This window comes from Mobula hypostoma, chromosome 7 (assembly GCF_963921235.1).
Source record: "Mobula hypostoma chromosome 7, sMobHyp1.1, whole genome shotgun sequence".
NCBI classification, from domain to species: domain Eukaryota; kingdom Metazoa; phylum Chordata; class Chondrichthyes; order Myliobatiformes; family Myliobatidae; genus Mobula; species Mobula hypostoma.
Genome location: NC_086103.1, coordinates 178,198,165 through 178,224,813, shown reverse-complemented (window position 1 = coordinate 178,224,813; position 26,649 = coordinate 178,198,165). Strand labels below are relative to the sequence as shown.

The window sequence follows — 26,649 nt, the reverse complement described above, 5'->3', positions numbered from 1 at the left end:
CTCAAGAGACACATATCAGGGCAGGAGATCAAAATAGATTTTTTAGATGGTGGAATGGTTTGCAGTTCCACTCTACTTCTCAGAGTAAAACAAAAGGTGTATCTACTTTCATTAAACCCAATATATTTATTCAAGAGGATATTGAATCAGATTCTAATGGTAGATTTTTAATTGTTAAAGGAACATTCTGTAACAGAAAAGTTGTTTTGGTTAATTTGTATGGTCCTAACTTAGATGATCCTTTTTTTAAAAAGGTATTTGCTTTACTGCCTGACTTAAATGAATATATGCTCATAATGGGTGAGGATTTTAATTGTTGTTTAAATCCTATAATTGATAAGAGCTCAACCAATCAGCGACTTCTAAATCGATCCACGTCATTTATTAATTCCTTTTTGATTGATTTTGGGTTGATTGATTTGTGGAGGTATCTTCATCCCGACAATAGAGAATATTCTTTCTTCTCACACGTTTATAAAAAATATTTGAGGATCGATTATATTATAATCGATCCCCGCTTTTTGCCTAGTGTTAAAACTTGCGAATATGACACTATTGCTATATCTGATCATGCGCCTCCGAGTTTGTCTTTTGAATTTGATGATGTCATTCTTGCCCGCCCACCTTGGCGCATGTCTCAGACATTATTGCAAAACTCTGACTTTGTCACTTTCATTGAAACCCAGATAAAAGAATTTTTTCTTTTTAATGATATAGGGGGTATGTCTAAATTAGTTATATGGGATACATTTAAAGCATTTTTACGTGGTCAGATTATTTCTTATTCAGCTAAGCTTAAAAAACTAACTAAAGCAGAATTAGATAGAATTTCAAAACAAATTAAAGATTTAGATAATATTTATGCAATTTCCCCCCAACACTGATTTATTTAAACAAAGGGTGGAACTTCAATCACAATATAACCTGTTATTAACTCATCCCATTGAAGGTTATTTGCTTAAGTTAAAGAGCCAATTTTATATGTCTGGAGATAAAAATAATAAACTGCTTGCATCTCAATTAAAAATGGCTGCAGCCAAAAGGCAAATCATGAAAATTCGTAGAAAAGATGGTACCTTAGCTCAGGAATATAAGGAAATTAATAAGATTTTTCAAGACTTTTATGCTGAGCTATATAAATCTCAATGTCCGTTAGATTCCTCTAAAATGAATGCTTTTTTACGAAAGATTGTTTTTCCTAAAATCTCGGCTGAGGATCAAAAGATTCTTGATGCTCAAATTACTGAAGCTGAAATTCATAAAGCTATTTTTTCAATGCAATTTGGTAAGTCCCCAGGACTTGATGGCTATCCCGTAGAATTTTATAAAAAATTTGGAAAGTTGCTCTCTCCGTATATGTTGGAAATGTTTAAGGATTCTTTTGTGAAAGGTGACTTACCCTCTACTTTTTATGAGGCCTCTATTTCTTTAATTCTTAAAAAAGATAAAGATCCTACTGACTGTGCTTCATATAGACCTATTTCATTACTGAATGTTGACGCTAGGATCTTGTCAAAGATAATGGCCAATCGGTTGGAGAATATTTTGGGTAAAATTATTTGTAAAGGTCAAACAGGCTTTATAAAGGGTCGCTATTCCTTTTCAAATGTTCGGAGACTACTTAAAATTATATATACATCCTCTTCTAAAATTCCACAATGTGTTGTATCTTTGGATGCTGAATAAGCGTTCGACCGAGTCGAATGGAAATATTTATTCAATGTTTTAGAGAAATTTGGCTTCGGTGTTAATTTTAATAATTAGATTAAAATGATATATAAAGCCCCTATTGCTACTGTTGTTACTAACAATTGTAGGTCTCCTTTTTTTCGGCTTTCACGGGGGACGAGGCAAGGCTGTCCATTAAGTCCTTTGTTGTTTAATTTAATATTAGAACCCCTTGCTATTGCTCTTTGTGAGGCTAAAAATATCCTGGGATCTTTGTGAATGAGACCATGCATAAGGTCTCTCTTTATGTTGGTGATTTATTGGTTTATATATCTAACTCTGATGAATCCATTCCTGCCCTGTTAAAATTATTTAATGAATTCGGAGGTTTTTCAGGATATAAAATTAATTTTAGTAAAAGTGAATTGTTTCCTTTAAATGATTCTGTTTCTATATATGATAATACTCCTTTTAAAGTTTCAGACTCTTTTAGATATTTAGGTATTATAATTACTAAAAAAATAAGGATCTTTATAAAGCTAATTTTGTTCCCTTAGTAGACTCTATGAAGTATTTATTCAGTAGATGGAGTCCACTTACATTTTCACTTGTTGGTCGTATTCATATAGTTAAAATGATGATTTGACTGAAATTTTTATATTTATTTAAGAATATTCCTTTTTTTTGACTAGGAAGTTTTTTGATCAGATTGATTCTATTATTTTATCTTTTATTTGGAATAATAAAATACCAAGAATTAGTAAATGTCATTTACAAAAATTGAAAAAGGATGGAGGTCTTGCTTTGCCTAATTTTAGAATGTATTATTGGGCTGTTAATCTGCGATATATGTCTTTTTGGTTGTACTGGGTGGATAAGAGTGATCGGCCAATTTGGGTAGACCTGGAACTAAAAGTTGTAAAACAGTTTTATTTAACCTCGTTATTGGGGGCTCCTTTACCTATGCAATTAGATAAAGTTGTTAATTTAAACCTATATCCTGTGATTAAGTATTCTTTACAAATTTGGCTCCAGTTCCGCAATTTTTTTAATCTTAAAAAATTTAAGCTTTGTAGTTTAATTTATCGAAATTACTTTTTAAACCTTCTTTGAGTGATCCAATTTTTTTACTTTGGAAAAATAGAGGTATTAATTCTTTTTTGGATTTATTTAAAGAAGATCGATTGATGTCCTTTGAACAATTAATCGATAAATATTCTCTTTCATACTCACACTTTCTGCAATACCTTCAAGTTAGACATTTTTTACAAAAATATTTAAGTAATTTCCCTTACATATTGGAGGCTGACCTGTTAGGTACTATTATGAGTATGAATCCTTTGATTAAGGGTTCTATTGGAAGAATTTATAATTTACTATTACAATGGGATAAACATCCTTTGTCTAAGATTAAACAGGATTGGGAAAAGGAACTTAATTTGACTTTTATGACAGAGGATTTGATGCGGATATTGAAGTTGGTTAACTCTTCTTCAATTTGTGCTAGCCATTCATTGATTCAATTTAAAATTGTACATCGTTATCATTTAACAAAGAAGAGACTTTCTAAAATCTTTCCTAATGTTGATAGTCATTGTGATAGATGTAAAACTGAGATAGCTACACTGACACATACGTTTTGGTCTTGTTCTATATTGGAACAGTTCTGGAAGTCGGTTTTCTCAACAATTTCTAAAGCACTTAAAATTAATTTACAACCTAATAAATTAACTGTGCTTTTTGGAATAGTTCCTCAAAATATTCATGGTATTTCTATGTCTGACCAACATGTTATTGCATTTGTTACATTGATAGCCAGGAGGGCCATTTTGTTGAAGTGGAAGGATACATCAGCTCCCACTTTGTCACAATGGTTCTCTCAAGTGATGCTATGTCTTAGTTTGGAGAAAATTAGAAGTCGAACTTTTGAACCTTTATTTGATTTTGAGAAAAGATGGGGCTCATTTGCACGTTATTATCATTTGAGTTAATTGATATAATTTTTCCACGATCTAATTGTAAATTTTTTTGGTATATTTTCTTTTCTTGCTGGCGGTTTGATGTTTATTTTTAGAAGCTTTTCGTATGACGCATGGCTCTGGGGTTGTACACCTAATGGGTTCTCTTTTTTTTCTCACTTTTCTGCTCAGTAGGTTTTTTTTGTTATCACAAAATTTTGTTTTCAATCTTTAAGATGATGGGGTTTTTTGAGGCATTGTAAATGTTGTTACTTCAATGTACTCATGTTATTTTTCCTATATATATGCAATAAAAAGATTTGAAAAGAAAAAAAAAGAAAAGAAGTGGTCCCAACGCCGACCCCTGCGGACCACCATAAGTCACTGGCAACCAACCAGAAAAGGATCCTTTTATTCCCACTCGCTGCCTCCTACCAATCAGCCAATACCAGTAACTTTGCTGTAATAACTTGGGCTCTTAACTTGGTAAGCAGCCTCATGTGTGGCACCTTGTCAAAGACCTTTTGAAAGTCCAAATATACAACATCCACTGCATCCCCTTTATCCTTCTTACTTGTAATTTCCTCAAAGAATTCCAAAAGGTTCGTCAGACAAGATTTTCCCTTCAGGAAACCATGCTGACTTTGCCTTATCTTGTCCTGTGTCACCAAGCACTCCATAAACTCATCCTGAACAATTGACTCCAACATCTTCCCAACCACTGAGGTCAGGGTAACTGGTGCATAATTTTCTTTCTGCTGCCTTCTTCCTTCCTTTACAATAGTAATGTTTAGGAAGCATTCAGACAGGCAGGAATACAGGCAGATGTGCACTTCAAGTTGGCATCGTGAACAGTACAGGTATAATGGACCGAAGGGCTTCCTGTAATGTACTCTTCTACGAGCAGCATTAATTGAAGGATACTACACTGCACTGTTTTGTAGCTTTTACACTTTATTCTGCATTGTTATTGGTCTGCGTAATTCTAGCTCAGTGTACTGTCCAGTAATTTGATCTGTATGAACAGTACTTAAGACAAGCTTTTCACTGATTGGGTTGAATTGTTCTTTGATCCTGGCAATTTACGTGCAGACACTATAGAAGCCATAGAAAAACTACAGCACAGAAACAGGCCTTTTGGCCCTTCTTGGCTGTGCCGAACCACTTTCTGCCTAGTCCCACTGACCTGCACACGGACCATATCCCTCCATACACCTCCCATCCATGTATCTGTCCAATTTATTCTTAAATGTGAAAAAAGAACCCGCATTTACCACCTCGTCTGGCAGCTCATTCCATACTCCCACCACTCTCTGTGTGAAGAAGCCCCCCCCTAATATTCCCTTTAAACTTTTCCCCCCTCACCCTTAACCCATGTCCTCTGGTTTTTTTCTCCCCTTGCCTCAGTGGAAAAAGCCTGCTTGCATTCACTCTATCTATACCCATCATAATTTTATATACCTCTATCAAATCTCCCCTCATTCTTCTATGCTCCAGGGAATAAAGTCCTAACCTATTCAACCTTTCTCTGTAACTGAGTTTCTCAAGTGCCAGCAACATCCTTGTAAACCTTCTCTGCACTCTTTCAACCTTATTTATATCCTTCCTGTAATTTGGTGACCAAAACTGAACACAATACTCCAGATTCGGCCTCACCAATGCCTTATACAACCTCATCATAACATTCCAGTTCCTATACTCAATACTTTGATTAATAAAGGCCAATGTACCAAAAGCTCTCTTTACGACTCTATCTACCTGTGACGCCACTTTTAGGGAATTTTGTATCTGAATTCCCAGATCCCTGCACTCCTCAGTGCCTTACCATTAACCCTGTATGTTCTACCTTGGTTTGTCCTTCCAACGTGCAATACCTCACACTTGTTAGTATTAAACTCCATCTGCCATTTTTCAGCCGATTTTTCCAGCTGGTCCAAGTCCCTCTGTAGGCTCTGAAAACCTTCCTCACTGTCTACTACACCTCCAATCTTTGTATCATCAGCAAATTTGCTGATCCAATTTACCACATTATCATCCAGATCATTGATATAGATGACAAATAACAATGGACCCAGCACTGATCTCTGTGGCAGACCACTAGTCACAGGCCTCCACTCAGAGAAGCAATTCCCTACTACCACTCTTTGGCTTCTTCCATTGAGCCAATGTCCAATCCAATTTACCACCTCTCCATGTATACCTAGCGACTGAATTTTTCTAACTAACCTCCCATGCGGGACCTTGTCAAAGGCCTTACTGAAGTCCATGTAGACAATATCCACTGCCTTCCCTTCATCCACTTTCCTGGTAACCTCCTCGAAAAACTCCAATAGATTGGTCAAACATGACCTACCACGCACAAAGCCATGTTGACTCTCCCTAATAAGTACCTGTCTATCCAAATGCTTGTAGATTCTGTCTCTTAGTACTCCCTCCAATAACTTACCTACTACCGACGTTAAACTTACGGGCCTATAATTTCCCAGATTACTTTTCGATCCTTTTTTAAACAACGGAACAACATGAGCCACTCTCCAATCCTCCGGCACCTCACCTGTAGACAGCGACATTTTAAATATTTCTGCCAGGGCCCCTGCAAGTTCAACACTAGTCTCCTTCAAGGTCCGAGGGAACACCCTGTCAGGTCCCGGGGATTTATCCACTTTAATTTTCCTCAAGACAGCAAGCACCTCCTCCTTTTCAATCTGTACAGTTTCCATGACCTCACTACTTGTTTCCCTTAATTCCATAGACTTCATGCCGGTTTCCTTAGTAAATACAGACGCAAAAAATCTATTTAAGATCTCCCCCATTTCCTTTGGTTCCGCATATAGCCGACCACTCTGATCTTCAAGAGGACCAATTTTATCCCTTACAATCCTTTTGCTGTTAATATGCCTGTAAAAGCTCTTTGGATTATCCTTCACTTTGACTGCCAAGGCAACCTCATGTCTTCTTTTAGCCCTCCTGATTTCTTTCTTAAGTATTTTCTTGCACTTCTTATACTCCTCAAGCACCTTATTTACTCCCCGTTTCCCATACATGTCATACAACTCCCTCTTCTTTATCTGAATTGCAATATCCCTTGAGAACCAAGGTTCCTTATTCCTATTCACTTTGCCTTTAATCCTGACAGGAACATACAAACTCTGCACTCTCAAAATTTCCCCTTTGAAGGCTTCCCACCTACCAATCACATCTTTGCCAGAGAACAACCTGTCCCAATCCACGCTTTTTAGATCCTTTCTCATTTCTTCAAATTTGGCCTTCTTTCAGTTCAGAACCTCAACCCTAGGACCAGATCTATCCTTGTCCATGAACAAGTTGAAACTAATGGTGTTATGATCACTGGAACCAAAGTGCTCCCCTACACAGACTTCCGTCACTTGTCCTAACTCGTTTCCTAACAGGAGATCCAATATGGCATCCCCTCTAGTTGGTCCCTCTATATATTGACTTAGAAAACTTTCCATTATGTCACCATATGGAGGATACACCACAACAATTAACAGCACAATGATGAGGTTTCCTCATTTGGTAAGGCAATTACAAGTAAATTGCCAAGATCAGAGAAGAACTCAAGCCTATCTTTTTCCGAATTACACCTTTTTCAGATTATTTCTGGCAATATACCGATACCGATACTAAAAGATTACAGAGCAGACAGATCTATGGAGACATGTGTGAACTAATTGTTGAAAGTGGTAGAGTGGATTGAGGAAGTACTCTATAAAGTGTACACAATTCCTGGTATTAATTAGAAGCTTTAGGGAGGGTGCAGAGGTTTACAGTGCCTATAGTAAGTATTCAGCCCCCTTGGAAGTATTGAATGGCAGTTTATTTTGTCTTTTTTTGACACTGATCAACAGAAAAAGTCTCTTTCTTGTCAAAGTGAAAACAGATCTCTACAAAGTGATGTAAATGAATTACAAACATAAAGCACAAAATAAACTGATTGCATAAATATTCACCAAGTCATCAGTAGTGCAGCCAATTGGTTTTAGAAGTCACATAATTAGTTAAATGGAGATCGGTGTGTATGAAGAGGTGTTTCAATTGATTGTGGTAAAAGTACACGTAAATCTGGAAGGTTTACTGGTGAGTCAGTATCCTGGCAAAAACTACACCATGAAGACAAAAGAACACTTCAAGCAACTCTGCGAAAAGGTTTTGGAAAAGCATAAGTCAGGAGATGGATACAAGAAAATGTCCAAGTCACTGAATATCCTTTGGAGTACAGTTAAGTTAATCATCAAGAAATGGAAAGTATTGAGCTTAGAGATGGAGTCAGGGAATTGGAGCTGCAGCTCAATGCCCTTAGGCTTTTTAGGGAGAGTGATACAAGCAGGTAGTCACCCCAGGGCCACAGGAGACAGATAAGTGGATGACTCAGGGGAGGGAAGGGAGGGTGTCGGGTAGTGGAGAGCACCCTTATGCTGTCCCCTTAATAATAAGTACTTCATTTTGAGTGCTGTTGTGGGCGACCACCTACCTGGGGAAAGCCTCTGGCACTGAGTCTGGCCTTATGGTTCAGAAAGGTAGTGAATGGAAGAGGAGACTCTATAGTTAGGGGGACAGATAGGCGATCTGTGGATGCAAAAAAGAAACAAGGATGTTAGTTTGCCTCCCGGGTGATGTTTCTGAGTGCGTCCACAATATCCTGAAATGGGAGGGTGAGTAGCCAGAGGTCGTGGTACATATTGGTACCAACGACATAGGGGAAAAAGGGTGGAGGTCCTGAAAGCAGAATACAGGGAGTTAGGAAGGAAGCTGAGAAGCAGGACCTCAAAGGTAGCAATCTCGGGATTACTGCCTGTGCCACGTGGCAATGAGTATAGGAATAAGATGAGGTGGAGGATAAATACGTGGTTGAAGGATTGGAGCAGGGGACAGGGATTCAGACTTTTGGATCATTGGGACCTCTTCTGGGGCAGGTGTGACCTGAGTTGCTCTTGAATCCGAGGGGGACCAATGTCCTGCCGGAGAAGTTTACTGATGCTATTGGGGGAGGGTTTAAACTAGATTTGCAAGGGGGTGGGAACCGAAGTGAAGAGGTAGAGGATGGGGAGGTTGGAGTACAAGTAGAGACAGCTTGTAGGGAGTTTGTGAGGAAGGATAGGCAGATGATAGGGCAAAGGGGCACTGAGCCGGATGGTTTGAGATGTGTCTATTTTAATGCAGGGAGTATCATAAACAAGGTGGATGAACTTAGAGCGTGGAACAATATGTGGAACTGTGACGTTGTGGCCATTACAGAGACTTGGATGTCTCAGGAGCAGGAATGGCTGCAGAGTGTGCCAGGCTTTAGATGTTTCAAAAAGAACAGAGAGGGAGGCAAAAGAGGTGGGGGTATGGCATTGCTAATTAGGGTTAGTGGCACAGCTGTAGAAAAGGAGAAAGTTGTGGAGGGATAGTCTACTGAGCCAGTGTGGGTGGAAGTTAGAAACAGGAAAGGGCAATAACTCTACTGGGTGTTTTTTGTAGATCCCCCAATAGTAACAGAGATATCGAGGAGCAGATAGGGAGGCAGATTCTGGAACGGTGCAATAATAATAGGGCTGTTGTGATGGGAGATTTTAACTTTCTTAATATTGATTGGTATTTCCTTAGCACAAGGGGTTTAGATGGGGTGGAGTTTGTTAGGTGTGTTCCGGAAGGGTTCCTGATGTAATATGCAGATAAGCCAACTAAAGGAGAGGCTGTACTTGATCCGGTATTAGGAAATGAACCTGGTCAGGTGTCAGATCTCTCAGTGGGAGAGCATTTTGGGAGGTAGTAACTACAACTCTTATCTCCTTCAACATAGCGCTGGAGAGGGATGGGAGCAGACAATTTAGGAAAACATTTAATTAGGGTTCAGGGAACATTTGCATGGAGTTCGAGGTATGTTCCATTGAGGCAGGGAAAGAATGGTAGGGTAAAAGAACCATGGTGTACAAAGTATGTAGAAAATCTGTTTAAGAAGAAAAGAAAAGCTTACAAAAGGTTCAAGGAACTAGATACTGTTACAGCTGTAGACAATTACAAGGTTGCTAGGAGGGAGCTTAAGAATGGAATTAGGAGAGCCAAAAAGGGCCATGAGAAGGCCGTGGTGAGTAGGATTAAGGAAAACCCCAAGGCATTCTACAAGTATGTGAAGAGCAAGAGGATGAGCCATGTGAGAAAAGGCTCAATCAGGTGCAATAGTGGAAACATGTGCATGGAGTCAGTATTCACCAGGGAAAAAGACCTTGGCAATCGTTGGGATGACTTACAGCGGACTGAAACACTTGAGCATACAGACATCAAGAAAGAGGATGTGCTGGAGCTTTTGAAAAGCATTAAGTTAGATAAGTCACTGGGACTGGGTGAGATATACCCTAGGCTACTGTTGGAAGCAAGGGAGGAGATCGCTGAGCCTCTTGTGATGATCTTTGTGTCATCAGTAGGGATGGGAGAAGAACTGGAGGATTAGAGGGTTGCAAATGCTGTTCCCTTGTTCAAGAAAGGGAGTAGAGATAACCCAGGAAGTTATAGACCAGTGAGTCTGACTTCAGTGGTGGGCAAGTTGTTGGAGAAGATCCTGAGAGGCAGGATTTTTGAGGGTTTGGAGAGACATAATCTGATTAGGGATCGTCAGCATGGCTTTGTCAGGGGCAGGTCATGCCTTACGAACCTGATTGAATTCTTTGAGGATGAAGGTAGAGCGGTGATGTAGTGTATATGGATTTCACTAAGGCATTTGATAAGGTTTCCCATGCATGGCTCCTTCAGAAAGTAAGGAGGCATAGGATCCAAGGAGACCTTGCTTTGTGGATCCAGAATTGGCTTGCCAACAGAAAGCAAAGGGTGGTTATAGATGGTTCATATTCTGCATGGAGGTCGGTCACCAGTGGTGTGCCTCAGGTATCTGTTCTGGGAGGGTTGGTTCGTAAGTTTGCTGATGGCACAAAAGTTGGGGGTGTTGTGGATAGTCTGGAGGGCTGTCAGAGGTTAATGCGGGATATCGATAGGATGCAGAACTGGGCTGAGAAGTGGCAGATGGACTTCAGCCTAGATGACTGTGAAGTGGTTCGTTTTGGAAGGTCAAATTTGAAGACAGAATATAAGTGGTACGTCTCTTGGCAGTGTGGAGGATCTGAGAGATCTTGGGGTCTGTATCGATAGGACACTCAAAGCTGCTGCGCAGTTTGACAGTGTTGTTAAGAAGGCATATGGTGTGTTGGCATTCATCACCCATAGGATTGAGTTCAAGAGCCGTGAAGTAATGTTACAGCTATATAAGACCTTGGTCAGACCCTACTTGGAGTACCGTGTTCAGTTCTGGTCACCTCACTACTGGAAAGATATGGATACTATAGAGAGTGTGCAGAGGAAATTTAGTAGGATGTTGCCTGGATTGGAGGACGTACCTTATGAGAATAGGTTGAGTGTACTTGGCCTTTTCTCCTTGGAACGACAGAGGATGAGAGGTGACCTGATAGAGGTGTATAAGATGATGAGGTGTATAAGATGATGAGGGGCATTGATCGTGTGGATAGTCAGAGGTTTTTTTCTCAGGGCTGAAAAGGCTAACACAAAGGGGCATAGTTTTATTTTTAAGGTGCTTGGAAATAGGTACCAAGGGAATGTCAGGGGTAAATTTTTCACACAGAGTGGTAGGTGCGTGGAATGCACTGCCGGCGGCAGTGGTGGAAGTGGATACAATAGGGTCTTTTAAGAGCCTCTTAGATAGGTACATGGAGCTTAGAAAAATAAAGGGCTATGCGCTGGGGAAATGCTAGGGAGTTTCTACAGTAGGTGATGTGGTTGGCACAACATTGTGTGCCGAAGGGCCTGTAATGTGTTGTGAATTTCTATGTTCTATGTTCTAATATGGCAGAGCTGTAAATCTGCCTAGAGCAGGCCATCCTCAAAAGCTGAGTGATTGTGCAAAAAGAGGAATAGTGAGGGAGGCCACTAAGAGACCTATGATGACTCGAGGCGTTAAACGCTTCAGTGGCTAAAATGGGAGAGACTGCGCATACAGCAACTGTTAACCGCTGCTTCACCAGTCACAGCTTTATGGGATAGTGGCAAAGAGAAAGCCACTGTTGAAAAAAACTCGCATGACATCTCGGCTAGAGACTGAAGTCAGCTGGAAGAAGGTTCTATGGCCTGATGAAAGCAAAGTTGAGCTGTTTGGCCATCAGACTAATCGCTATGTTTGGTGTAAGTTAGACACCACGCACCATGAGAAACACACCATCCTTACTGTGAAACGTGGTGGTGGCTGCGTCATGCTGTGGGATAAAATGAATTCTGCAAAATACAGGGAAATCCTGGAGGAAAACCTGATGCTGTCTGCAAGAGAACTGTGACTTGGGAGAAGATTTGTTTTCCAGCAAGACAATGATCCCAAGCATAAAGCCAAAGCTACACAGGAATGGTTTAAAAACAGCAAAGTTAATGTCCTGGAGTGGCCAACTTAGAGTCCAGACCTCAATCTAATTGAGAATTTGTGGCTGGATTTGAAAAGGGCTGTTCACTCATGATCCCCATGCAATCTGACAGAACTTGAGCAGTTTTCTAAAGATGTGCAAAGCTGGTAGTAACCTATTCACACACTTAAGGCTGTAATTGCTGCCAAAGACGCATCTACCAAATACTGACTTGAAGGGGGTGAATACTTAGGCAATCAATTATTTTGTGTTTTATATTTGTAACTAATTTAGATCACTTTATAAAGATCTGTTTTTACTTTGACATAAAAGAGTCTATTTCTGTTGATCAGTGTCAAAAAGAGCCAAATCCACTGTGATTCAATGTTGTAAAACAGTGAAAAATGATAATTTCTAAGAGGCTGAATACTTTTATAGGCACTATACCAGGATGCTGGCTGGACTGCAGTGCGTATCTTATGAGGACAGGTTAAGCAAGTTAGAGCTTTTCTGTTTGGAGTGAAGGAATATGAGAGATGACTTGATAGAGGTGTACAACACAATAAGAAGCATAGATGGAGAGAACAGTTGGAGAGTTTTTCCCAGAGTGGAAATGGTTAATACGAGGGGGCATAATTTGAAGGTGATTGGAGGAAAGCATAGAGAGGATTTCAGAGATAAGTTTTTAGAAAGTGATGAATGCTTGGATCATGCTGCCAGGTTTGGTGGTGGGGGCATATGAGAAACTCCTAGATAGGCACATGGCTGAAAGAAAAATGGAGGGCTCTGTGGGAGGGTAAGGATAGATTGATCTCAGAGAAGGGTATAAGATTAGTGTTGTGGGTCAATGGGCCTATACTGTGCTGTGTTCTATGTTCGAGAAGTTCTTCAGGTTAAGAACAAGTTTAGCCAAGCAGATTAATGTGCTGGTGCAGAGGAAATGGTTGAATCTTTGTTGTAGAGCGGTAGGATTTTAGACCTTCCTGATGGGGAATGGACGTGCAGAAAGACATCCATAGATAAGATGAGGCAATTGGGGCCAAAGTTGTCTGTGTTGTAACTATTCTCTAAAATGGCTGTTGGAGTGAAATGGGTGGCATGGTAGCAAAGTGGTTAGCGTTGCTCAGTTATAGTATCAGCAGCCTGGGTTCAATCCCTCCACTGTCTGTAAGGAGTTTACTTTTATCCATGTGACTATATTAGTTTCCTCATGGTTTACTGATTTCCTCTCACATTTGAAAGTTCATAGGTTAATTGGTCAAAGGAATGTAATTGGGTGGCATGGGCTCAATTAGTAGAAAAAGAAGCATTGCAGAATAGGACAGGCCCTATGGCCCATGATGTTGTGCTAACCTTTTAACCTACTCCAAGTCAATCTACCACTGCTTCCCTGCCACCTAGCTCTCCAATTTGCCGTCGTCCATTTCATATTCAGTTATCAGTGTTTTACTTGTTTTTCCCTCAGGTGCGGAGAAGTTGGTCTGCCACCTCGCCAAGCACTGCGTACCGATGGCAGTGGGTACCAGCTCAATGAAGGCAATGCTTGACTTAAAGACAACCAATCACAAGAAGTTCTTCAGCTCATTCCACCATGTTATAGATGGTGATCACCCTGATGTGAAGAAGAGCAAGCCTGCTCCTGATACCTTCTTGGTCTGTGCTCAGAAATTTGAACCTCCACCAAATGTTACAGACGTAAGACATTTTTTTTAAAAAAAAGAAAAAAAGAATATTTTTAGTTATATAAATGTTTGTCTCACCTCTGCTGAAGAGGCTGACTTTCACTGAAGTGCTGAACCGCAACTGTTGGTCCGCAAATTCACAGCTTAATAATATCTGCTTCTGACTTCCTCGGTTCTACCAATTTAATATTAAATGGGCATCAATCGTTCTTTCTTTTAAGGTTATGTCGGTTTTTAAAGGTTGTTTGTTGGTGTAGAGTACTAAGTTCCTACCAAGTTGATGGGCTCCAAGCAAAGGGCTCTTGGTTGGATTGAGAGGCCTGCCTATGTGAGTGTGCGTGTGTGTCAGTGCGTGTTGGAAAAGGACTTGTTTTGCTGTTTAGTTCTGCTGTTGTGCTGCGGTTATTTTGCCAAGCATTGTGAGATGGCTATGTTGGCGCCAGAATGTGTGGCGACACTTGCAGGTTTCCCCTCAGTCCACCCTTAGGGTTCCATTCAATCATTATGTGCCTTGTCGTATGTCGTGAACGGTCACGGTCTTTCCATGACCATGATTGTTCTTAGCAAATTTTTCTACAAAAGTGGTTTGCTATTGCCTTCTTCTGGGCAGTGTCTTTACAAGATAGGTGATCCCCTAGACATTATCAACACTCTTCAGAGATTGTCTGTCTGGCGTCAGTAGTCACATAACCAGAACTTGTGATATGTATCAACTGCTCATACGACCATCCACCACCTACTCGCATGGCTTCATGTCACCCTGATTGGGGGGCTAAGCAGGTGCTACACCTTGCCCAAGGGTGACCTGCAGGCTGGCAAAGGGAAGGAGCACCTTGCACCTCCTTTGGTAGAAACATATCTCCATCCCACCACTCCAATCCTTAAGGTTTGTTGGTTGATAACACAAATGGCTCATTTTGCTGTATGTTTTGATGTACATGGCCCAACCGGTCCATGTTGATCAAGATGCCCATCAAACTTAGTCACGTTTGCTTGAGTTTGGTTTATCTCTCTTTAAACATCCCCCATCCGTCCGCGGACAGCCTGGTCTTAGGTTGTGCATGGGTGGGTTGGCAAGCGGGAGGAAGGTATGGAGCTTGTTTTGTTGCTTGATATATTCTGTTTTGTTGTGTTCTGTGTTGTTCTGCCGAGCATTGTGGGCACGCTGTTGGTGCCAGGCTGTGTGGTGCCAGTCGCAAGCTGCCCCCAGCACATCTTGAGGTTATAGAATAGTGCAGCACAGTACAGGCCCTTCGGCCCACAATGTTGTGCCGACCCTCAAACCCTGCCTCCCATATAAGCCCCCACCTTAAATTCCTCCATATACCTGTCTAGTAGTCTCTTAAATTTCACTAGTGTATCTGCCTCCACCACTGACTCAGGCAGTGCATTCCACGCACCAACCACTCTCTGAGTAAAAAAACCTTCCTCTAATAACCCCCTTGAACTTCCCACCCCTTACCTTAAAGCCATGTCCTCTTGTATTGAGCAGTGGTGCCCTGGGGAAGAGGCGCTGGCTGTCCACTCTATCTATTCCTCTTATTATCTTGTACACCTCTATCATGTCTCCTCTCATCCTCCTTCTCTCCAAAAGAGTAAAGCCCCAGCTCCCTTAATCTCTGATCATAATGCATACTCTCTAAACCAGGCAGCGTCCTGGTAAATCTCCTCTGTACCCTTTCCAATGCTTCCACATCCTTCCTATAGTGAGGTGTCCAGAACTGGACACAGTACTCCAAGTGTGGCCTCACCAGAGTTTTATAGAGCTGAATCATTACATCGCGACTCTTAAACTCTATCCCTCGACTTATGAAAGCTAACACCCCATAAGCTTTCTTAACTATCCTATCCACCTGAGAGGCAACTTTCAGGGTTCTGTGGACATGTACCCCGAGATCCCTCTGCTCCTCCACACTACCAAGTATCCTGCCATTTACTTTGTACTCTGCCTTGGAATTTGTCCTTCCAAAGTGTACCATCTCACACTTCTCCGGGTTGAACTCCATCTGCCACTTCTCAGCCCACTTCTGCATCCTATCAATGTCTCTCTGCAATCTTTGACAATCCTCTACACTATCTACAACACCACCAACCTTTGTGTCATCTGCAAATTTGCCAACTCACCCTTCTACCCCGACATCCAGGTCGTTAATAAAAATCACGAAAAGTAGAGGTCCCAGAACAGATCCTTGTGGGACACCACTAGTCACAATCCTCCAATCTGAATGTACTCCCTCCACCACCACCCTCTGCCTTCTGCAGGCAAGCCAATTCTGAATCCACCTGGCCAAACTTCCCTGGATCCCATACCTTCTAACTTTCTGAATAAGCCTACCGTGTGGAACCTTGTCAAATGCCTTACTAAAATCCATATAGATCACATCCACTGCACTACCCTCATCTATATGCCTGGTCACCTCCTCAAAGAACTCTAACAGGCTTGTTAGACACGATCTGCCCTTCACAAAACCATGCTGACTGTCCCTGATCAGACCATGATTCTCTAAATGCCTATAGATCCTATCTCTAAGAATCTTTTCCAACAGCTTTCCTACTACAGACGTAAGGCTGACTGGTGTATAATTACCCGGGCTATCCCTACTATCTTTTTTGAGCAAGGGAACAACATTCACCTCCCTCCAATCCTCCGGTACCATTCCCGTGGACATCGAGGACATAAAGATCCTAGCCAGAGGCTCAGCAATCTCTTCTCTCGCTTCGTGGAGCAGCCTGGGGAATATTCCGTCAGGCCCCGGGGACTTATCTGTCCTAATGTATTTTAACAACTCCAACACCTCCTCTCCCTTAATGTTGGTGGTTAACACAAAAGGTGCATTTCACTATATGTTTTGATATACATGTGATAAATAAATGAATCAAAATCAACACACACAAAATGCTGGAGGAACTCAGCAAGTCAGACAGCATCTATGGAAATGAATAGATAGTTGATGTTTTGGGCTAAGACCCTTCAGGACTGAGAAGGAAGGGAGAAGATGCTTTTCTTGGAATTGCTTTTGGATTTGTAGCATCTGCAGACTTACTCGTGTTTCTGAATCAAAATGTTGTGCAGCTGTATCTTAGCTCCTGCTCCACCTGATTTGATTCTGACCTCTATCCCCTCCATGGCTAGATAGTTCCCCTAGTCTCCGGTTTCTTCCTGCACCCAAAGAAGTTCTGGTTGTTAAGCTAATTAGTGACTATGAATTGCTTCTAGTTTAGAAGGCTGATGGGGGAACTGGCAAGTGAAGGAGAGAGGTTACAGGAAATAGAGTAAGGGGATATGAATGCTGTGAGAACCTGCATGGACTTGATGGACAAATGGACTATATGTTACAATCAGAAATTCTAATAAGAAATATACAGTGCTTGTACAAAAGTCTTTGGCACATATATATAGTCAGGCTGTCTAAGAGTTTTGCTCAGTACTGTATTTGTTGATGCAGGATGGAGAGTGAGTTTGTAAGTCTAGCGGGAGCAAAGGATGCTTGGAATGGTGGAGGTGGAGTGCCATGGGAGGGGTGCGGAACATGTGACAGAGCAGGAGTGTCAGGTGCAGACATACCCAGCCCTGGGACACCAGGCAAGGGCATTTGATTCCAAACAATTGGTTTGTTGATCATTACCAATCGGAATTGGATTTAATATCTGCATATGTCGTGAAACTTATTAACTTTACGGCAGCAGTACGATGAAATGCATGACAAATAAATACAGTGAAAAACTGAGTTACATTAAGTATACATATGTCTATTAAGTAGTTAAGGTAAAACAAGTAGTGCAGAAAAACAGAAATTAAAAAGCAGTGAAGTAATGTTCATGGGTTCAATGTCCATTTAGAAATTGGATGACAGTAGGAAGGAAGTTGTTTCTGAATTGCTCAGTATGTGCCTTCAGGCTCTTGTACCTCCTTTCCGAAGGTAACAGTGTAAAAGGGGTTTGGAGGGGTTCCTTAATGACGGACGTTGCCTTCCTAAGGCATTGCTCCTTGACTATGTCATAGATAGTACCCATAATGGAGCTGACTAATTTTACAAGTTTTTGCAACTTATTTCCATCTTGTGTAGAAGCCCCTCCCCCCATACCAGAAGGTGATGTGGAATACTCTCCACAGAATACTCAGAATACTCTCCACAGTATATTTGTAAAAGTTTATGGGTGTTTTAGTTGACAAACCAAATCTCCTCAAACTCCTAATGCAATATAACCACTGTCTTACCTTCTTTTGTAGCAGCTTAATATGTTGTGTCCAGGGTAGGTCATCAGAGATATTGTCACCAAGGAATCTGAAATTTCTCACTCTCTCCACTTCTGATCCCTCTATGTGGATTTGTTTGTGTTCCCTCGTCTTACCCTTCCTGAAGTTCACAATCAGCTCCTCGGTCTTATTGCCATTGAGTGCAAGATTCATTGCGACACCACTGCACTAACTGGTTTATCTCGCTCCTGTACGGCCTTTCGTCACCATATGAAATTCTGGCAACAATGGTTGTATCGTCAACAAATTTATAGATGGTAATTGAGCTACGCCTAGCCACGCAGTCATGCGGGTAGGGAGAGTTGAGCAGTGGGCTAAGCACACATACCTGAGGCATGCCAGTGTTGATTGTCAGCGAGCTGGAAATGTTATTTCCAATCTGCACAGATTGCTGCTCTGGTGCTTCCCGCTTCCTCCCCGTTTCCCCTTTTCTCATCCGTGGTTCCCTTCTCCCTGCCCCCTTCCCCCTTCCCATTCTCAATCCACAGCAGAGACTGATATCAGATTCAGGTTTATCATCACTCATATATGTCATTAAATTTCTTTTTACGGCAGCACTACAATGCAGTACATAAAATTACTAAAGTACTGTGCAAAAATCTTAAGCTCGCTCGTGTGTGCTCTCACTCTCTCTCCCTCTATACATATGTATGTGCAAAGACTTTTGCACAGTACTGTATATAAATCAAATTAAATAAATTGTGTAAAAACAGCAAGAAGTCTGATGTTGTGTCATGGATTCATTGTTTGTTCAGAAACCTGATAGCGGAGAAGGAAGAGCTGTTCCTAAAAACGTTGAGTGTGTGTCTTCAGGTTTCTGTCCCTCCTCCCTGATGGTAGCAGTAAGAAAACCCTCACAGTTGGAGAGGGTGAGAAGTGGTGAAGAAATGACAGATAAGCTGATTCAGTGTGATGCTTGCATGATGTGGGAGGTCAGGGACACTGATGGTGCCTCTGGCTGCTACAGCTGTGGAAAGTGTGTCCGATTCAGCTCCTGAAGGACCGAGCTGGGGCACTGGAGAGGCAATTGGATGACCTCAGGTTCATCTGGGAAAACGAGAGTTTTCTAGACAGGACCTACAGCGAGATTGTTGCACTGAAGATACCGGAAGAGAGAAGGGGGGCGACGATGTGGAAGGGATAGATGCTTGGAGTACAGGAGACCCCGGGGGATGTGCCTCTTGAAAACAGGTTCACCGTCTTGGAAGCTGTCGGGACAGAAGACAGTGCCAGTCTGAGAGGCGGACAGGTCTGCGAGTCAAAAATTGGCCCTGAAGCAAAGCCGAGGAGACAGACGTCAGCAGAGCCGTGGTAGTAGGGGACTCCATAGTGAGAGGTGCAGATACGGGTTTCTGCGGCAACAGGCGGGACTTAAGGATGGTGTGTTGCCTCACTGGTGCCAGGATCCAGGACGTCACGGACTGATTGCAGGGCATCCTCAACAGCCGGAAGTGGTGGTGCAAGTCGGCACAAATGACGTCGGGAAGAAGAGGAAAGAAATTCTGCAGCGTGACTTCAGAGAACTCGGAAGAAGGCTGAAAAGCAGGACCTCCAGGGTGGTTATCTCCAGTTTTCTTCCAGTTTCTTGTGCTGGTAAAGGCAGGAGCAGGGAGATAGGGGATCTGAATGTGTGGCTGAGGAGCTGGAGCGGGGAGCAGAGATTTAGATTCTTAGCCCACTGGGATCTGTTTTGGGGTAAGGATGAATTTTACAAAAGGGTTGCACCTGAACAGGCGGGGGACCAGCATTCTGACAGGCAGGTTTGCCACTGCTACACGGGTGTGTTTAAACTAAGGAGACGAACTGGAAGTATAAGGATGGAGTTAAAGGGAAAGAGAGAATAAGAAAAGTTAAGAAAGACAACAGAATTAAAGGGGCAGAAAGCTCAGAAAGGGATCGGAGAGTATGGCCAGGTGCAATAGGAATCAATGTGAAAGGTGAGGGGAGTAATGGATTAAAAGTATTACATATGAATGCACGAAGTATAAGAAATAAAGTGGATGAGCTTGAGGCTCAGTTGGAAATTGGCAAGTATGATGTTGTAGGAATAACAGAGACATGGCTGCAAGAGGACCAGGGCTGGGAAATGAATGTTCAAGGGTACACGTCCTATCGAAAGGACAGACAGGTGGGCAGAGGGGGTGGGGTGGCTCTGTTGCTGAGGAATGAAATTCAGTCCCTTGCGAGGGGGGACATAGAATCAGGAGATGTAGAATCAGTATGGATGGAACTGAGAAATTGTAAGGGCAAAAAGACCCTAATGGGAGTTAGCTACAGGCCCTCAAACAGTAGCCTGGTTATAGGGTGTAAGTTGAATCAAGAGTTAAAATTGGCATGTCGCAAAGGTAATGCTACGGTTGTTATGGGGGATTCCAACATGCAGGTAGACTGGGAAAATCAGGTAGGTACTGGACCCCAAGAAAGGGAGTTTGTGGAGTACCTCCGAGATGGATTCTTAGAGCAGCTTGTACTGGAGCCTACCAGGGAAAAGGCAATTCTGGATCTAGTGTTGTGTAATGAACCAGATTTGATAAGGGAACTCGAGGTAAAGGAGCCATTAGGAGGTAGTGACCATAATATGATAAGTTTTAATCTACAATTTGAGAGGGAGAAGGGAAAATTGGAAATGTCAGTATGACAGTTGAACAAAGGGGACTGTGGAGCCATGAGGGAGGAGCTAGCCAAAGTTGACTGGAAAGATACCCAAGCAGGGATGACAGTGGAACAACAATGGCAGGTATTTCTGGGAATAATACAGAAGGTGCAGGATCAGTTCATTCCAAAGAGGAAGAAAGATTCTAAGGGGAGTAACGGGCGACCGTGGCTGACAAGGGAAGTAATGGACAGTATAAAAATAAAAGAGAAGAAGTATAACATAGCAAAGATGAGCGGGAAGCCAGAGGATTGGGAAACTTTTAAAGAGCAACAGAAGATAACTAAAAAGGCAATACGGGAGAAAAGTTGAGGTACGAAGGTAAGCTAGCCAAGAATATAGAGGATAGTAAAAGCTCTTTAGGTATGTGAAGAGGAAAAAATTAGTTAAGACCAAAGTTGGGCCCTTGAAGACAGAAACGGGTGAATTTATTATGGGGAACAAAGAAATGGCAGAGGAGTTGAACAGGTACTTTGGATCTGTTTTCACTAGGGAAGACACAAACAATCTCCCAGATGTAATAGTGGCCAGAGGACCTAGGGTAATGGAGGAACTGAAAGAAATTCACATTAGGCAGCAAATGGTGTTGGATAGACTGATGGGACTGAAGGCTGACAAATCCCCAGGGCCTGATGGTCTGCATCCCAGGGTACTTAAGGAGGTGGCTCTAGAAATCATGGATGCATTGGTAATTATTTTCCAATGTTCTATAGATTCAGGATCAGTTCCTGTGAATTGGAGGGTAGCTAATGTTATCCCACTTTTTAAGAAAGGAGGGAGAGAGAAAACAGGGAATTATAGATCAGTTAGTCTGACATCAGTGGTGGGGAAGATGTTGGAGTCAATAATATAAGATGAAATAGCGACACATTTGGATAGCAGTAGCAGGATAGGTCCGAGTCAGCATGGATTTATGAAGGGGAAATCATGCTTGACTAATCTTCTGGAATTTTTTGAGGATGTAACTATGAAAATGGACATGGAAGAGCCAGTGGATGTAGTGTACCTGGACTTTCAAAAAGCCTTTGATAAGGTCCCACATAGGAGATTAGTGGGCAAAATTGGAGCACATGGTATTGGGGGTAGGGTACTGTCATGGATAGAAAATTGGTTGGCTGACAGGAAACAAGGAGTAGGGATGAACGGGTTTCAGAATGGCAGGCAGTGACTAGTGGGGTACCGCAAGGCTCAATGCTGGGACCGCAGCTATTTACAATATACATTAATAATTTAGATGAAGGGATTAAAAGTAACATTAACAAATTTGCAGATGACTCAAAGCTGGGTGGCAGTGTGAAGTGTGAGGAGGATGTTATGAGAATGCAGGGTGACTTGGACAGGTTGGGTGAGTGGGCAGATGCATGGCAGATGTAGTTTAATGTGGATAAATGTGAGGTTACCCACTTTGGTGGCAAGAACAGGAAAGCAGATTACTATCTGAATGGTATCAAGTTGGAAAAGGGGAAGTACAACGAGATCTAGGTGTCCTTGTTCATCAGTCACTGAAAGTAAGCGTGCAAGTACAGCAGGCAGTGAAGAAAGCTAATGGCATGTTGGCCTTCATAACAAGGGAAGTTGAGTATAGGAGCAAAGAGGTTCTTCTGCAGTTGTACAGGGCCCTGGTGAGACCACACCTGGAGTATTGTGTGCGGTTTTGGTCTCCAGTTTTGAGGAAGGACATTCTTGCTATTGAGGGAGTGCAGCGTAGGTTCACGAGGTTAATTCCTGGGATGGCGGGACTGTCATATGTTGAAAGATTGGAGCGACTGGGCTTGTATACACTGGAATTTAGAAGGATGAGAGGGGATCTGATTGAAACATATAAGATTATTAAGGGATTGGACACGCTGCAGACAGGAAGCCTGTTCCCACTGATGGGTGAGTCCAGAACCAGAGGCCACAGTTTAAGAATAAGGGGTAGGCTATTTAGAACGGAGTTGAGGAGAAACTTTTTCACCCAGAGAGTTGTGGTTCTGTGGAATGCTCTGCCTCAGGAGGCAGTGGAGGCCAATTCTCTGGATGGTTTCAAGAAAGAGTTTGATAGAGCTCTTAAAGATAGTGGAGTCAAGGGATATGGGGAGAAGGCAGAAAAAGGGTGCTGATTGTGGATGATCAGCCATGATCACAGTGAATGGCGGTGCTGGCTCGTAGGGCCAAATGGCCTACTCCTGCATCTATTGTCTATAAAAGGGAATGTCCTAGGTGATGGGGGTACTTAATGATGGATGCTGCCTTTTTGAGGTGTCACCTTTTGAAGATATTCTTGATGCTGGGGAGGTTAGTGCCCATGATGGACATGGCTGCGTTTGCAGCACCTAGTCGATCATGACTGTCTATCACTTCTGCTAAAACTTGTTGGGTTCTGGTGTTTTAATTTAAGGTTCTTTCAGAAGTCAGGGATGAGGCACAGAACTTGTTGCTTTAATGTCATTTTATTATGAGTTGATAGAACAACTGAAAGTTGAACTAACAATGATAGGTCTACTGAGCAAAGAGGCAGACAAAGGAACTAGCAACACTCACACACGCTGGGGCAGCCCCTCTGCCCCTTCCCTCTTCAGTCCTGATGAAGGGTTCTGGCCGGAAACATTGACTGATCGTTTCCACGGATGCTGCCCGACCTGCTGAGTTCCTCCAGCGTGTTGTGAGTGTTGCTTTGACCCCAGCATCTGCAGATTATTTTGTGTAGACAAAGGAACTAAGAACTAAGATAACACCTAGCAGAGAGCAGCTATTTTTACACCCACAGATAAGAAAAATTCCATTCAAATTTATAGATGAGAGTTACCAAATTACAAAGTCATTATTCAAATAATGTAGAACATGGATGCTTCCAGAGATTTCCAGAATTATGCAACCACTACAGGCACATTAAACTGTTATACGTTATGCATATAAGAACTACTTAAAGTACAAGCAGTTAATTAAATGTTAAACTGCATTTAAAATGTTAAAATGTGGTATTAGAGTTTCACTATGTTACTTAACATAAGACCATACAGAATTTATGCCATTCGGCTAATTGAGTCTGCTCGGCCATTCCATCATAGCTGATTTATTTTCCCTCTTAATCTCATTCTCCTGTTTTCTCCCTGTAACTTTTGATGCCTTTACTTATCAAGGACCTATCAACCTCCACTTTAAATATACCCAGTGACTTTGCCTCCACAGCTGTCTGTGACAATGAATTCCACAAATTCACCAACCTCTGACTAAGGAAGTTCCTTCTCATCTCTGTTTGAGAGGCAGAAAAATGGTTCGGCACAGCCAAGAAGGGCCAAAAGGCCTGTTTCTGTGCTGTAATGTTTTATGGTTTACAGATCCTGTTTACAGTCACTGTTCTAAAGATTTACTAAGTATGCCCCCAGAAAAAGAATCTCAGGGTTGCATGTAGTGACTCTGATAATAAATTTTATTTTGAACTTTGAATGCTAACATTGCATTTGCGAATGAACACAGCTCTTTGAAGATGGCAAGAGAACTTGAGAAGGAAAAGAGGACGAAGTTATATCGAGCTTTTCATAATACCAATTTTTCTAAAACATTTCACAGCCCTTGAATTACTTTACAAGGTAGATATCTGCCGATGGTGAAAATGTGACAGCAGTTTGCGCATAACAAGCTCTTACTAACTGTATGTCATGATGATCAGGTAATCTGTTTTCGTGTTGTAAACTGAGAGATAAATATTGGATAAGAATCATTTCTCTGCTTCTCAGAGTTGAGCCATAGGATCTTTGATATCCAGAGGCAGAAAAGCTTCAATTTGTCTCATCCAAAGGTTTCAATATCTTCTCCTACTGCTCCTCCCTCAATAATGAGGTGTGGCAGCATAGCAGAGTGGATAGCACAAGGGTTTCCAACACCAGCTGTGAGATCGGGGTTCAAAACCCGCCACTGTATGTTCACCCGGTGACCGCCCGGCTTTCCTCTGGGTGCTTCAGTTTCCTCTCACATTTCTTTTTAAATCTTTTTATTGAATTAGTACACAAAAGGTAAACCATATAGGCACTGATACACAGTTGCAATATAACTTTACAAGAGATATTAATACAAAAAAAAATTAGTACGAACAGTGCAGTTTAAATATAAAATAACCAGGTAATATAATAGTATACTAATTTTCAAACATGTCAATAAGGAAAAAAAAACCCCAAAAAAACCCACCGTGCAACTAAACTAAAAAGCAAAGCAAAGCAATGGGCTAACTAGGTATCAAGTGGAGTTAAACAACTTAAAACAATCACGTCCTCAAACCCGACCTCCATTAAAAACAGTTAAGAAGCAAGAAGGGCCTCTCACATTTCAAAGGCGTTCTGATTACGGTTAGTGAGGTGTGGGCATGCTATGTTAGCACCTGAAGCATGGCAACACTTGCAGGCTGCCCAGACCACAATATTTGCTGATTTGATTTGACACAGATGACACATTTCACTGTATGATTTGATATACATGTGACAAAGCTAAATCTGCAACCTCTTGTGAACAAAGTCTGTGATAGACTGTAATATTAGTTTTACTTATCAAATGAAGTGTACATCGATGCAGACAGTGAAATGCATCTTTTGCGAGGATTGTGCTGGGGGGTGACGTGGAAGTGTCGCCATGAGAAACATTAAATAAACCAATTCTAATAATTGTGTCTCCAACCTTCTGACTGTAAAACATTTTGTTCCTCAGTTTGAACACTTAACTCTTAATATGAAAGAAGTCACCTTTAACATCCAGTGTTGCCTGTATATCTTCTTTCTTTTTGGATATAGGAAAAGTTATCTCCTTCCAGTTCTCAGATTGAATTGAATTGACTTTATTACTTACATCCTTCATATACATGAGGAGTAAAAATCTTTACGTTACCTCTCCGTTTAAATGTGCAATGTGCAATTTATAGTAATTTGTAATAATTTATAATAAATAGAACAGTCAATGTAACATAGAAATGCAATTGTATCAGCATGAATTAATCAGTCTGATGGCCTAGTGGAAGAAGTTGCTGAAGGAAGGTCCAGGAGACTTGGGTCCCACATTGCAGGGTTTGATTGGTGCAGCTCATGGCTGTATGCTCATTTTTGGAAGACTCTGTGGTTAACGTTACAAGTGTTTCTAGATTCTGGTTACTCTTTCTTTTGCTATTTTGTGGGATTTCATCAGGGGCTTCAGCGCGGACTAGGCGCTTCAGCATAGACTGGCTCTGCGGCCTGTAGTCAACGAACAACACAATGCTGGACTGAACTGAAGCAAACTAATCTTAACACTCTTAGACCATTTCGAGGACTCTGCAGTTTGATGTTTAGTATTCTGTGTGTTATTTGCTCGCTTTTCCCTATTTGTGAGATTTGTTCTTTTTTTTCACGTGTTGGGTGTTTGATGTTTTCTTTGAATGGATTTCTTTAAATTGTTACGTGGCTGCCTGCAGGAGGATGAATTTCAGGGTTGTATACTCTATGCATACTTTGATAATAAATATATTTTGAATTTCAGTCTTTGAATGAACACTTGGTGCCACGGTAGTGTAGTGGTTAACATGACGCTATTACAACTCAGGATATTGGAGTTTGGGGTTCAGATCTGACCGCTGTCTGTAAGGGGTTTGTATGCTATCCCCGTGACTGTGGATTTATTCCGAGTGCTCCAATTTCTTCCCACAGTCCAAAGGTATACCAATTAGTCGGTTAATTGGTCACTGTAAATTATCCTGTGATTAGGCTAGGGTTAAATAGGTGGGTTGCTGGGCAGTGTGGCTCATTAGGCCGGAAGGGTCTGTTCGACAATGTATCTCTAAATAAAATAAATAACAAATTATAATCCTGACGAATGACAAGAATGGCTCAAAGGGCCGAGTGGCTTGTTCCTCCTTTATGTTTCTCTGTATAGGATTTTACACAGACATGACTGAAGCTGTCAGAGTTTGACGTGTCTCTATCAGAACATTGCTTAACTAATCATGCTCTTGTAAAATAAATTACAAGATCCAGAAGAATAAAGCATTTGACAGCTTCCTTCGAGTTGAGCAAAGCTGTAGTTGCATAGT

At 41.6% G+C, this 26,649-nt stretch overlaps 2 protein-coding genes across 3 annotated transcripts in view; one reads left to right on the top strand and one right to left on the bottom strand.

The window, feature by feature from the left end:
• Positions 1–18,022, bottom strand: part of LOC134349771 (steryl-sulfatase-like) — a 145,227-nt gene extending 127,205 nt beyond the window's left edge. Inside the window, exon 1 of the mRNA XM_063054619.1 lies at positions 17,927–18,022. Coding sequence (XP_062910689.1) covers positions 17,927–17,970 — 44 coding nt within the window. The 5' untranslated portion in view covers positions 17,971–18,022. The remainder of the gene's footprint in view (positions 1–17,926) is intronic.
• The window catches only part of pudp (pseudouridine 5'-phosphatase), a 99,994-nt gene that overhangs the window by 18,389 nt on the left and 54,956 nt on the right, over positions 1–26,649 (top strand). For both annotated transcript variants that reach the window (XM_063054621.1, XM_063054623.1), the window contains exon 3: positions 13,491–13,720. In XM_063054621.1, the coding sequence (XP_062910691.1) occupies positions 13,491–13,720 (230 nt within the window). The remainder of the gene's footprint in view (positions 1–13,490; positions 13,721–26,649) is intronic.